Source organism: Halictus rubicundus, unplaced genomic scaffold (assembly GCF_050948215.1).
Source record: "Halictus rubicundus isolate RS-2024b unplaced genomic scaffold, iyHalRubi1_principal scaffold0286, whole genome shotgun sequence".
Taxonomy (NCBI): domain Eukaryota; kingdom Metazoa; phylum Arthropoda; class Insecta; order Hymenoptera; family Halictidae; genus Halictus; species Halictus rubicundus.
Window position 1 is genome coordinate 82,342 of NW_027488827.1, and position 15,396 is coordinate 97,737.

Sequence of the window (15,396 nt, forward strand, 5' to 3'; positions counted from 1 at the left end):
ACTCGTCGAGAGCGACAGTTCGAACTTTCGATGCTCGAGACAAGCCTGCGCGCGACCGACCACGTGAGCCGCGAGAACTTGGCCAACGACACGCCGGATCATCCGGGTAAACAGAGTCGTTCAACCTCCGACAATACCGAACTCTCGATTTATGTCAACAACACGGGGGTCTTGCCCGCGACATATATGGAAACCCGTTTCTCCTGGACAAAATTGAATTTTTCAAGTCCGGTAGACGGTCACATAATATTCAAGCACTCTTAAAGAGACGATAACATTTTTAACACGCGAGGTTCATTGATTTCCTTCGTAGAAACGATCAGCGTTATTAAGGACAATTGTTAGTTAGCGAATTTCTCGCCTTATATTGTGATCCAGTTAACTTCGACGGTACTAAGCTGCGGATTTTATGTCAATTGTAATAAACTGGAGCAAAGTACAGTGAATTCTCGATATATGTCAACAACAGGGGTCTTGCCAGTGACGTGTATCGTCCAGGAGACATACCTGAGTTATGTTTCTACTCTTCGGCGTCCGAGGCCCCTCGAGCTTCGTGGCCCTTCACGGGGTATACCCCGCGGTAGTGGGGATATATACGCGACTGTTATCATGCAACTCTTGGCGACATATATCGAGAATGTACTGTTTATGGAAGACAACGATGTCTTGATTCAAGTGAAAAATTTGGGAAACCGGAAACCGTTTCTCGAGAGCGTATCCGTGAGACAATACTGATTCGAAAATGTAAATTGTTGTACGGGCCAAAGGCTGGTTCAAACGGCTGCGTTATCGTGCACTATCTTTAAGTTTCATTTTTTTCGACCATCCTAAACGCGTCAAACACGTAGCATATCTCCTAGGTCAGGCTCAGAATAGTACGCGCACGTGCACGGCCAGCCGATTGTGTAACGCTAAGCTAGACGCGCGGGCCTCATGCTCTTTCTGCGCTCCTTGTACCGGAGCGGTGGTCGGAGATGGCAAAAATCTATATTTTGATATCTTATTGTGACAATATTACAGCCTCTGTCCCGTAATAATAGTAGCGAGTGAATATTGAAACGATAACGTTTGGCGAACACAGCTATGAGTTATGCTGTAGCGCAACATTGGCGAACACAGCTATGAGTTATGTTGTAGCGCAACATTGGCGGACACAGCTATGAGTTATGTTGTAGCGCAACATTGGCGAACACAGCTATGAGTTATGTTGTAGCGCAACATTGGCGAACACAGCTATGAGTTATGTTGTAGCGCAAAATTGCGAAGCCTTCGATCAAAGTCAATGGAAGTATTCAAACGCCCTTTAAAACAGTATAAAGAGTAAAAGTCCTGTCTTTTTTCGAGCAATTAGAAGAATTGGTTTATGATGTGCAAAAAAGATTTTGAAAAAATTGCAACTGGTGAGAATTACACGAGAAAATAAATATGGCACTTTCTACAACTTTTTTTATTTGAGCCTGTAATGAAAATTTTAAATGTGCGTGTTGTAGATCTATGTTGGTTATACAGGTACCTCAACTTTCATCGAAATCGGTTGACGCAGATAAGAATGGCACACATCGGAATGAAAAACTACGATTTTCAGCGCTTTTAATTATTTACAACTCGTGTGTATATTAACCGATTTCGACGAAATTTTCAGCATGTGTCAAAAAGTTGTAAAAAGTGCCATTTTTATTTTCTCATGTAATTCTCACCAATTGCAATTTTTTCAAAATCTTTCTCGCACATTCTTTAGAAAACCAATTCTTCTAATTGCTACAAAAAAATCAGGTCGTTTGAGCTAATTTAAAAAAAGTTGTACTGTTTTAAAGGATAATACTTTTGTGAGCCTGTGTATACAGTGACTCCCACTAATATTCGGACGTTTTTGAAAATCGTATAACCTTGTTAATATTTGACCATACGTCTTGGATTTCTTTAAAGAAGTTAGCACAATTGGTTTGCTACATAAAGTGAAAAAAATTTGTTACAAAAATTGCAATTGGCCGAAATTGCAGAGAAAATACTAATAGTTGTATTTTCCAACTTTTTTCCGTGGACGTACATTGAAAATTTAGAAAGTACGATTTGTAGTCTGTATGAATTATACGTATTCTGAATATTTCATCAAAATCGGTCAACGTTGCAATGAGCTACGGATGTTTCAAAATGATCACATAAGGGCGAAATCCCCTGACCCTTAAGCTTTCATCGTTAAACGTTTGTAGCTCATTGCAACGTTGACCGATTTAGATGAAACATTCAGAGCATGTATAATTGAAACGTACACTTTAAAATTTTTATGTAGCGATTCAATTGTTCTAACTTCTCAAAAAAATTCAAGTAGTAGCGCCCAATATTGACAAAGTTATGCGATTTTTAAAAGCGTCCGAATATTAGTGGGAGTCACTGTATATCATTTCGTCACGCTTCAACATTTTCGGTTTTATGGAGTTAAGGACCCGGGTTAGTCACGTGACTTTTTAATTAATAATTTCCATTCACACCCTTCAGACACAGACTTAACATCCGTCTTGGTCTCTATCCGACGGGTCTTAAGTCTGTGACTAAACTTGTCACACATTTTGCTCTGTATTATCGATATTTTTCGCTTTACTTAGCAGAGTCAATTTTTGGCATACTTCTAACGCTTATACACTCGCCGAAATTTCTATAAAGTCATCGTCATTTTCATAGATATTTTTAAAATATTACAATTTCTGTTGCTTTATCGTATCTGGCCTTGTGCTTTGTTGACACTCGGATAGAAGGACCGCACACTCAAGACCGCATTGTTTACTATTTACGTTGTTTTTAAATTATTTCTGCGTGGTGCAGAACGCAAGTGCGAAGTTTCTATAAAGTCACTTAGTGTTTCTCTGGATTCTGAGCAGAGAACTACGGGAAATTGCAAACATTCTAAAAGTATTAGTTTTAGAACTTATAGAAATCCTGTTTTTTATAATTTGATTCGCGTGTAGTGCAATGCCGAGAGGAAAAGTACTAACAATTGAAGAAAAAGCATCGTGAAAATTACAGAAAAAATCATTTTAAAGGTATAGCCGAAATGGAGGAAGAATTCAGGAAAGGACTGGTGGGAGGAATAAGAGTGGGTGAAGAAAGATTCTGGTCCCTAGCCTATGCAGACGATGTGGTGGCGGTAGCAAGTAAAGAGGGAGATTTGAAATGCATGATGAAGAGGCTGGAAAGGTACTTGGACAAAAAGGAATTGACGCTAAACACGGAGAAGACTAAAATAATGATTTTTAAGAGAGGGAGAGAAAAAAAGAAGAAAACTGCACGGAACTGGAAGAGGGAAACGGTAGAGGAAGTCAAGGAATTCTGTTATTTAGGAATAAAGTTTGAAAGCAACGGAAAGATAGCAGGTCGCGTAAAGGAAAGGATAAAGAGAGCGAACGTGGTCCTAAATCAAGTATGGGGAATCGGCGAAAGGAAACTTAAAAATGATTTTAAAATGAGAATGTTTCTCTTTGATACGTTGGTACTGGGGGTACTCCTATACGGGGTAGAGCTATGGGGCTTTAAGGAGAGAACAGAAGTAGAAAGGATTCAGCTGAAATATATAAAGTGGACACTTGGTTTGGACGTGCGTACCCCAGGATACTTGGTACTGGAAGAAACAAAAAGGGCGAGGCTTAGAGTAAAGGCAGGAATTAGGGCATGGAAATACACGGAAGGAGTAAGAAACAGAGCAGGGAGGAAGATAGTCAAGGAATGTCTGAAGGAAAAGGAATCAGGGAAAGTTCAGGGCGAAAGCGGGAAAGAAAGGGAGGAATACTTAAAGAGAAACGGATGGAGCCAAGCAGGGGTGGAAGAGATGATAAGGCTAGAGATGGAGGTAGCGGAGAAGCTAAAGGAGAGAGACATTGAGGTACAACGGTAAGAACAATATACAAGGATAGAGCAGTCAAAATATAAGAAAAGGTACAAGTTTATAAGAGTGGCAGAGTTACCAGAATACCTAAGTAAGGAGGGAAGAGGGGAAAGTCAAAAGTTAGTAGCCCAAGTAAGATGCGGAAATGCAGAAAACTGGAACAAATACTGGCTGGGAGACGAAGCAAGAGGATGCGACCTGTGTGGGGACAGGTATGGCAATCTGGAGCATCTAACAAGAGAATGCAGGGAAATGGAGGGAAGGATCAGGATGGAGGACATAGTGAGTGGGAGGATAGATACAAATGTTGAAGCGTGGCTTCAAAAGCTCAGAAAGAAGAGAGATAAGCGAGCAGAAATATAAAGGTAATATAAGGAAGCGTAAACCAAAGATAACAGAGTAGGAAATGGTGCAAAAATCGGAATAAGAATAGGAACAGGCAGAATATAGGTAGAGTAGTCAGGGTAGGGATGGGTGAGTCGAAGAGAGAAGGAGAGAGAGAGAGAGAGAGAGAGAGAGAGAGAGAGAGAATTAATGTGTGGATAAGATAGTTATTTTTTGTAATCATAGGTTATTGTAAACCGAGTCCAATTCTTGGCCGTGAGGCTGAATAAAGCAATGTTATTATTATCATTTTAAAGGTGGTAATAAAAAATTGTCAAAGAAACAACATTCATTATTAATGAGGTCTGCGGCTAAGGAAACGAAAAATGCAGCACAATTGCGAGCTGAATTGGAGCTCCCAGTAACAAGAAGACGTGTGCAACAACTTTTAAATTATTCTGGGCAATTTGTGTGGACAAAAATGCAACGTAAACCAGGCCTTAAAGAAACACATAAACAGGCCCGTCTTGATTTCGCACGGGCACACATGTCCTGGACGAAAGAGTGGGAGTCTGTCATTTTTTCAGATGAGAAAAAATTCAATTTGGATGGGCCTGATGGCTGTAAATATTATTGGCATGATCTGAGAAATGAGAAAAGTGTGACAACGAGTCGTAACTTTGGCGGTGGTTCCCTAATGATATGGGCTGCGTTCAAAGCTGACAAAAGGACTCCAGTGTGTTTCATAAAACACAAAATGAATTCTAGAAATTATACGGATTTGTTAGACATGGTTCTAATACCCTTTACAGAAAATATTGAAGATGCGAATTTTATTTATCAGCATGATAATGCTGCAGTGCACGCGTCGAAGCACACAAAGCAGTGGCTTCTTGAAAGAAATATCAATGTTTTGCCATGGCCTGCTTGTTCTCCGGACATAAATCCTATTGAACATGTTTGGGGTATCATTGCGCGACAAGTTTATAAAAACTGCAAACAATACAACTCCATTAGCGAACTAAGGGATGCGGTGACTGAAGCATGGGCGTCTGTTAAAACAGAAACGCTACAAAAGTTAGTTTCGTCAATGCCCAATCGCATTTTTAATGTAATTCAAAAAAATGTAGGTTACACTAAATATTAAAATAGATATAATAAAAAAACAATTGTTAATTTCAACTTTATCCGTATAAAACGAAACTGACATTATAGAAATTTCGCAGTCTGTTCTGTGTGTAAAATTATATTTTTGTTTTCTTTTATCAATAAATGTTATACTTATGTTTTGAAATCGGCGTGTATGCTTTCTTTATGTAATCCCGAAATGCTACCAAATACAAATTTTTCATCGGTAATGGTATAATTATAAGAATTCATTACAAAACACAGTGACTGTATAGAAATTTCGGCGAGTGTATTACCAAATATCTGCATAATCCTGTAAGCTCATGACCAGCGCGCACTAGATCGAATCTTCCTCTTTCGAACGAGCCCTTTCCCAGCCAAAAATATTCTTCTATAAGGACGAATACTCGAGGCACGTGAAACCATGTTTTGACGGTAACGTAGTCACTCTACCTTATCGCGAATCTACGAAGACCGGGCCCTTAATCGATTTGACAAATGAGCTGCTCAAATGTGCATGTACCGAGGTACTACCGGTGTGTATAAGTTGATCGTGTCTTACCTTTATAGGTTCTCTGGGTCTATGATCCGAGCAATTGGGTTCGTCCCTTTGCCTGGATCGTCCATTTGTTGCATTATTCGGCATTCTTTGAGGCCCTGGTTGATTTTCCGGCACGGTAATATCGACAGACTTCTTGCTCGTTTTGGATCCCATTATTTCTGTAATCACGTAACAAAAAAGTATGCCTCGAGAAAATACGTTCAAGTTATAGTTAGTTTACTCCATGGACCCAAAACGTACCAACTTGCCCCACCGCGGGGGAAGCAATTTGAGAACGTAATATGATAAAATAACAATATTAACACTAGACTTTTCGGGACCTGTCAAACTGACGGAATCTAATATTTTCAATTTACGAACGTTGAGATTGTAAATATTTAACAAATTAATTTCTTTGGGTACATATTATTTTAAAAATGGCTACAAATTTTGATAGATACGTTCATGTTATTTTTATAAAGTAATGTGAAATAGACATTTTTAGTGCATATTTGTTATAAAAATGACGAGATTGAATTTATTTGGCTTTAGGTATCCTAATATTTTCAATTTACGAACGTTGAGATTGTAAATATTTAACAAATTAATTTCTTTGGGTACATATTATTTTAAAAATGGCTACAAATTTTGATAGATACGTTCATGTTATTTTTATAAAGTAATGTGAAATAGACATTTTTAGTGCATATTTGTTATAAAAATGACGAGATTGAATTTATTTGGCTTTAGGTATCTTTATGTATTGCAATACATGCTCTACTAAATATACTTGTTTAATCGTTTCCCACGAAATGTATATTTATAATTTCAGTAATTTGTAAGATAAAAACTCTGGAACCGGTCATTTCGACCGGCGGTGGTAGGTTTAGTGTTAAGGTATATTAATAAAAAAAGAAATTTCGTGAAATTTTGTGCCTGATTTCAGTTGCATGTGCGACCGACGCGTTCTCCAAGTTAGAACTGGAGCACGCCCGGGCACCGCTCTTTCCTTGACCCGAAATGGCAGCGCATGGGGATCGATTTCAACGATTCTACACCATCCACGGTGGCACCGTAAAAAAACTGTTTACGATCGCTGATAAGCGGCCGCGAGACTTTTACGGAGCCTCTTATCGGATCTTCCAGTCGCCGTTGATACCGTCGCGCTTTGAAAACTTATTCGTCGTGAACACATACGTCGAGTACCTCGTGTCAATGATACGCAGACGTGGAAGAATTCTCCAGAATGTGCATCGCGATACGTAACGTAAACCGAGAATCATTAAAACTAGGTTTACCGAACACTAAAACTGGCCAGATTGGATTATTTTATAAAAATATCAAGAATATATTCAGCCAGATTTTTTGCAAGTAATATATGTTCCAAGGAATAAATGTGTTAAATAAATTTCTTATAAATGCATTTTTACAGTCACAATACAGCGATTTCTCGATATATGTCGTCAAGGTCTGCATGATAAACGTCGCGGATTTATCCCCACTACCGCGAGGTGTACCCAGTGACGGTCCCCGAAGAAGTAAACATAACACGGCTCGGGTATGTCTCCTGCACGATACACGACGCTGACAAGACCCGCGTTGTTGACAAATATCGAGAATTCACTGTAATTGTAAACTAAGGAATGTAGAAACTGTCATTTAAATCTAGTGTTAATCCCTTGCCCTACAATATCAAGTCATGCTCGTGACGAAGATTCTGAACAGAGTCTAATGAATACAGTGTTTTCTCGATATTTGTCACCAAGACGGGTTTGCCAGCGACATATATCGTCCAGGAGATACTATTGTTCTTCGACCCACATGAACGTCGTACTCGACCTCACGATAGTTCTGCGACTTTTATCAGCCAGGTATTTGCGACATATATCGAGAAAAGACGGTATGTACGTTACTAATTTCCTTTAAATCGAAATAAAATTCTATTTTGCCGTTGTTAACACGTTAACTGCCACGTCGGTCACATATGACTGACAGTGATTTTTGACTAGGTCTAGAAATTCATTTTTATTGTGACATATATAAACCGAAATTTGTTAGGATCTTTAGAATTCAAAAGGGTTAAAAGACAGCCTCCCCTGTAATAAAGTAGTCCCATTTTAAATTTCTAGTTTCGTTTTCATTAATTAAATTACACTGATTTCGTAAGAATCTCTGGGACTGATTTCTGGCATTTAACGCGTTCATGTACTGCTACAATAGATACAAATTTTCTCCTTTTTTAAAGGAAATTACGAGTTACAAAAAGGTGCTAATCACTGTGACCGTAAAATAAATCGTAGTGCAAGGGGTTGAGGCTTGTCGGGTCTAAGAATGCTGCAATAGTGATGGCTGATGGCCGGCCATTAGCGGCGGGGATCAGACGCGGCTTTTAAATGACAGTAGAAGGAAAATGTTGTCAAAGCACAGCTGAACTCGGCAAAGCAGTCGATGCATCCACCACGTTCGTTCCACGTCAGAAATTTTCCTATCCGGTCGCGTGCACGTTCCGAACGGAAGTCGCGGTTGCTCGTCCCCGGGTTACGTCACTCCCGAGGAGAGAAATCGTTCGAAGAAAGGACAAAAGAAACGTCGTAGCGGAGGAAAAATCAGATAAAGAGCTGCCTTCATGCAGGCCTGGACTCTCCAATTATCGCCGAGGAAAATGGTCCGCGGACCGTTTAGCGGACGCGAACCGATGGCTAACGGTTCCGAGGTCGGTCCCCCATGCTATTCTCACGGCGAGAAGAGGAAACGACCCGTTGTTCGTGCGGGTTGCGAAAAAAAAAACCGGAACACGGAGGGGGTCGACCTGCGTTCAAAACCACTGACAATCGAATGCGAAAAACCGCGCGACAGCTTTCTCTTTCCCCGCAGAGAAAAATCTCGGGAACCCTGGTGTCGGTGACTGATCATTCTTGATTTGTGAGGATTACTTAGGACATTTTTAGCTTGAGAAACTACCGAAATTTTTAGGAGGTAAAAGTTGTAGAAATAGGGGTGAACAATGAGCAATCGAACGAGGAAAACTGTATAAATGTGAAAATGAAATATTGGGTCCCAATTGAGTTTCGAGTCCAAACTGAATTTCTGGTCCCAATTGAGTTTCGGAAAACGATACCGACTTCGAAGCCACATATTCCCGACAATTTTCGAAATCTTTGCACGAAAAAAATCTCAAAGCAAGCCCAAATAGTGTCTAATCGAATGCAGGAAACTGCGTATCGATAGCTATTACTGTCTCGGCGGAAAAAATCTCAACGTTACGAAGATCAGGTGGAGATAGATTTTTCTCGGTAGAAAACCAGGACCGACTTCGAAGCCAGATATTTTCGAGAATTTTCGAAATCTTTGCACGAGAAAAAACTCAAAGCAAGCGCAAATAGTGCCTAATCGAATGCAGTAAACTGCGTGTCAATACTTCTGTCTGTTTCGGCGGAAAAAATCTCAACGTCACGAGGATCAGGTGGGGATAGATTTTTCTCGGTAGAAAACCAGAACCGACTTCAAAACCAGATACTTCTGAGAATTTTCAAAATCTTTGCACGAAAAAAATCTTTAAAAAAGCCCAAATAGTGTCTAATCGAATGCAAGAAACTGCGTATCGATAGCTGTTTCTGTCTCGGCGAAAAAAAATTTGAAACGTCGCAAAGTTTAGGTGGCAATAGATTTTTCTCAAGTCCTAATTGAGCCTCGCGTTCCAATTGAGCCTCGGATTCCAATTGAATATCGGGTTCTAATTGAGTTACGAATCCCAATTGAGATTCGGATCCCAATTGTGCCTCGAGCTCCAATTGAATATCAGGTCCCAATTGAGTTTCGGATCCCAATTGAGTACCGAGTCCCAATTCAGTATCGGGTCCCAATTGAGCCTCGGGTTCCATTTGAATATCAGGTCCCAATTGAGTTTCGGATCCCAATTGTGCCTCGGATTCCAATTGAATATCGGGTTCTAATTGAGTTACGAATCCCAATTGAGATTCGGATTCCAATTGAATATCGGGTTCTAATTGAGTTACGAATCCCAATTGAGATTCGGATCCCAATTGTGCCTCGAGCTCCAATTGAATATCAGGTCCCAATTGAGTTTCGGATCCCAATTGAGTACCGAGTCCTAATTCAGTATCGGGTCCCAATTGAGCCTCGGGTTCCATTTGAATATCAGGTCCCAATTGAGTCTCGGTTTCCAATTGAATATTGGGTCCCAATTGAGTTTCGGATCCCAATTGAGCCTCGGATCCCAATTGAGCCTCGGGTCCCAATTGAGTTTTGGATCCCAATTGAGCCTCGGGTTCCATTTCAACATCAGGTCCCAATTGAGTTTCGGATCTCAATTGAGTACCGGATCCCAATCGAGTATCGGGTCCCAATTGTGTCTCGGTTTCCAATTGAATATTGGGTCCCAATTGAGTTTCGGATCCCAATTGAGCCTCGGATCCCAATTGAGCCTCGGATCCCAATTGAGCCTCGGGTCCCAATTGAGCCTCGGGTCCCAATTGAGTTTTGGATCCCAATTGAGCCTCGGGTTCCATTTCAACATCAGGTCCCAATTGAGTTTCGGATCTCAATTGAGTTTCGGATCTCAATTGAGTACCGGATCCCAATCGAGTATCGGGTCCCAATTGTGTCTCGGTTTCCAATTGAATATTGGGTCCCAATTGAGTTTCGGATCCCAATTGAGCCTCGGATCCCAATTGAGCCTCGGGTCCCAATTGAGTTTTGGATCCCAATTGAGCCTCGGGTTCCATTTGAACATCAGGTCCCAATTGAGTTTCGGATCTCAATTGAGTACCGGATCCCAATCGAGTATCGGGTCCCAATTGAGTCTCGGTTTCCAATTGAATATCGGGTCCCAGAATCGTCGAATGCTCGAAGAATATGTCGAATCGTCTCGGCGAAAACAATCCGAAACGTCTCAGAGTTCAGGTGGCGATAGATTTTTCTCGGTCGAAAACCGACACCGACTTCAAAGCCAGGTATCACCGACAATTTTCAAAGTATATGTACGAAAAAAATCTCAAAGCAAGCCGAAATAATGTCTAATCGAATGCAGAAAATTGCATATGGATAGCTTTTCCTGTTTCGGCGGGAAAAAATCTGAAATGTCACAAAGTTTAGGTGTAGCGATTTCTCAATGGGGAAGTGCGCCGGTTTCTCTAGTCTCCAGACGATCATGTTGACAATCATGTTGACTGCCGTTTTCCGTCGGCGTTGACGGTCAGCCTAAGGACGCGAGTTGCGCGAGGAAGGCAGCCAACACAATCGTGTGTGTCCGACGATGGGAGTTGCCTGTTTTCCGAAAGAGAAGTTCACGCGGTCGGCCGCGCGTATCACTGTCACCGAATAATAGCGTTCGTCTCTGGCAGCCTATTCACGGTGCATTGCACTTTCGTGTCGGCGGTGCGCAACAGCTTTGCTACGCTCGCGTTAATGCGTTCGACGCGGTCCGCGTTCCACGTACCGGGTGTGCTCGGGTATCCGTCGAATCGATACACGAGGACTCGCGCGCGCGTTTCATTTGCCGAACGGCCGCAGACAATTTCCTGATTTTCCACGGGGGTGGGGAGGGAGAGAGAGAGAGAGAGAGAGAGAGAGAGAGAGAGAGAGAGAGAGAGAGAGAGTTTTCACAGCGAGAGGACACCGCCCGGAGACACTGGAACACGTACTGTATCCACTCCGGCGTCCATTATCCGTATCGGCGGCTACGAACCAAACACAATGGGAACGTCTCCTCCGACGCCATTATTCTTACGTGACGTAATAGAACGGGACGCGGACGCACTCGGAAACAACCCCCGCAACATCCAACCGAATTTCCCGAACAAATTGGAGCAAATGCTGTGCCCGGACAAAGGATCCCCGCCAGTAAAATGGTTTCGCTTCGTTTCGTACCCCTCGGGTTCGCCGAATTAAGACGAGAGCATTATCGAGAGGTGAGAGGTGGCCTAATCTCCTACCCCCGGCAGTCAATTTCTTCAAAATCGCTGCCGAAAGACTATAAACGAGACTGTGATTAGACTACAAGACACAGAAAATATATGGGCATTCGTTTCTTTGCATCATTGAAATCAAATGAAAATAAATAATACTTTATGTTAGAAATAAGGGTAAAAGCGGTGCCAGGAGGGAAGGATGTTGTTATTATAAGGATTGTAACCCCGATGGGAACGAATAATCTAATCTAATCTTCAAAGAAAATAATACAACCGCGTTTTCAAATTCTTTAAATGCTTCTCCTATTTTGCGTTCGATTCCGTTCCCGGACAATTTTCGAACATACAGCTGCTCGTTCTTTTGTCGCAGATGAAACGCGCTGAATTTTTTTGTGCCGAATAAGAAATTTTTTTAGAGAAGTAGACGTAGGGACATGACGGATTCTAATATTTTTAATTTACAATTATAAACCCTTTGCACTCGAAGCGATTTCACAACTCCAGAACGAAACATTTCTTCCGACCTAAAATATTCTCAATATTTCTAAAATATTTCCTAAAGTATTTCTTCCATATACATATATTTTTTTTAAATGTTCAGTAATTTTTGAAATACAAACAAATTTGATAACGTCAAAAATGTTTAGAACAACGATGCAGCAATTTTCAGCGGCGCCTTACGGTCGCCAATCGAGCGCTAAGGGTTAACCCTTTGCCCTCGAAGCTATTTGAACTCGAAACATTTCTTCCCACCTAGAATATTTCCCTTCTATACATATACAGGGTGGCCCACGTAACTCTGAACAGCTCATATCTCGAAAACTATGCCATCGATTTTAAAGTTCTTAGTCTTAAATTGCATGGAACTGAAGGGCCTTTCTGACTAAATAAACGTGAAGTGGCCTCCCTTCCCCTTTAACGGGGGAGGGAAGGTACCTTTGTAATTTAAAATGGAACCCCCTATAAAATGTTACATATTTAGATTCTACAGGAAAAAACAAGTCAATTTTGTCTGAAACATTTTTTTGTCAGATACTTCCATGATGAGATATAACAGTTTGAAGTTTCGAGTTGTAGGTACTTGAAGCGCTCGGAAATAGCGTTATGGAATTATACGCGCTTCATAATTTAGAAACATTTCATAATTTAGAAAAGCGGCTTACATTAGTAAAGCTGTCACTAATGAAAATAATAGTGCCAGTATTCTTGCTGCAATTACATTAAATCCTCATATTAGTCAACGTACACTTGCACAAACATCACATATTAGTCGTTCATCAATTCAACGAATTTTGAAACGGCAAAAGTATCATCCATATCACATGGTTTTATCACAAGAGCTTTCGATAGCAGATTACGATCACCGCGTAAGATTTTGTGAGTGGCTGCAGGGTGTTGCGGAAAATGACTTTTTGTGCAAAATACTTTTTTCCGATGAGGCCACTTTTATGAATTCAGGGCATGTAAATAGACATAATCTGCATTATTGGGCCGTGGAAAACCCAAATTGGATGCGATGTGTTCCCTTTCAACATCGATGGTCTTTAAATGTTTGGTGTGGCCTAATAGGAGATTTTGTGATTGGACCTTATTTTTTTCAAGAAACTGTAACATCTGCAAGTTATTGTGATTTCTTAAAAAATCATTTGCCTGCGCTTTTGGAAGATGTGCCACTGCACGTTAGAAGAGAAATGTGGTTCCAACAAGACGGCGCTCCTCCACATTTTGCAATCATCACCAGGCAATTTTTGAACGAAAAATTTGGGAACAAATGGATAGGTCGTGGGGGACCTCGTCAATGGCCTCCTCGATCCCCCGATCTAACACCATTAGATTTTTTCTTATGGGGATATGTAAAGGACAAAGTAATGTTTGAACCACCGACGACAAAAGAGGATATGAAACAAAGAATACGTGACGCTTGCGCTTCAGTGACTCCCGAAATGTTAAAAAATGTTAGAACAACTTTGATGTTTCGAGTAAATAAATGTTTACAAGCCCGTGGTGGACATTTTGAACATTTAATTTAAAGTACATTTTATTTCTTCACGAATAAGCAAAGGACTCAAGCGCGTATAATTCCATAACGCTATTTCCGAGCGGTTCAAGTACCTACAACTCGAAACTTCAAACTGTTATATCTCATCATGGAAGTATCTGACAAAAAAATGTTTCAGACAAAATTGACTTGTTTTTTCCTGTAGAATCTAAATATGTAACATTTTATAGGGGGTTCCATTTAAAATTACAAAGGTACCTCCCCTCCCCCGTTAAAGGGGAAGGGAGGCCACTTCACGTTTATGTAGTCAGAAAGGCCCTTCAGTTCCATGCAATTTAAGACTAAGAACTTTAAAATCGATGGCATAGTTTTCGAGATATTGAGCTGTTCAGAGTTATGTGGGCCACCCTGTATATATTTTTCGTGTTATACATATGAAAACGGTGCAATTGACTCGTACAATACTGAAATGTTCAGTAATTTATTAACTACAAACAAATTTGATAACGTCAAAAATATTTAGAACAACGATGCAGCAATTTTCAGCGGCGCCTTACGGTCGCCAAACGAGCGCTGAGGATTAAATTAGTAATTATCCGGAGGGAGGGTGTCTCAGCGGATCCGTTTCGACAACCGAGATCGATATTGCAATAGTTTTTCCAAGCCCCGAGAAAGATTAGACAGGCTTCCAAGGGCCTCGACAAATATTTATGTTAGTGCACGTTCATCGAGAGCGTGCAACCCCAGGAGAGGGTGAAGCAGACAGACACACACGCCGGTAAAAAATAGATTTAGCGTGTCGAACGGAGCGCACAAAGTGGCGAGGAGGAGTAGCCGGGACACACGTGTCGAAGCGCCGTGAGTCTCGTGGGAAGCGTGTGAGCGCATCATCCCGCGGAAAAAAAGTGGCCCTTCCTGTCGTAACTCACTCGCACCTACGATTTATCTCGTCGCCGTAGTTCCTATATTTAGCGTATCAACGTGCAACGCCGGTGTCGATCGCGCATCGTGAGACAAACGCGCGATGAAACCGCTTCTTCCGGTCGGTTCGATGATCCGAGGATCGAGAGTCAGAGGCTCTGAATCGATAGAATCTCTCTCAAAGTCACGGTTGCCAACCCCCGGAACCGCGACGGTCAGCCTTTTTCTTTGCACACTAATAACGCGCCACCGCACCGTGCGGACAAATCGCCTGTTTTCGGCACTTCTCGTAGTTCGGTTATTAATGCATATATAGAGGAAATTGTTTACAGACAATTATATTTACCAATATAGTTTATAATTTTAACAAAAAAAAAATTTATTATTAAAAATTAACAAATTTATTTTTAAAAACTAACAAGTTTAGAATAAAATTAATAATAAATGAACCATATGTAAAGTTAACAATAATAAACTTAAACAAATTATAATATTAGTGAATAAAATGAATAAACTCAACAAAATGCTATCCGAGCATGCTGCTGCTGCTTCGCTATCCGAGTCATTCTCAGTACTTTGATTGCGACTCAAAGTCATTGACTATCGTGATCTTGCACATTTCGATCTATCCTTACATTCTTATTACTTTTTCAATAGTTATAAAACATATATTAAA

At 40.8% G+C, this 15,396-nt stretch overlaps 1 protein-coding gene across 1 annotated transcript in view; it reads right to left on the reverse strand.

Moving 5' to 3' along the window:
* The window catches only part of LOC143364124 (uncharacterized), a 136,953-nt gene that overhangs the window by 27,544 nt on the left and 94,013 nt on the right, over window positions 1-15,396 (reverse strand). The window contains exon 3 of the mRNA XM_076804624.1: window positions 5,892-6,049. Coding sequence (XP_076660739.1) covers window positions 5,892-6,044 — 153 coding nt within the window. The 5' untranslated portion in view covers window positions 6,045-6,049. The remainder of the gene's footprint in view (window positions 1-5,891; window positions 6,050-15,396) is intronic.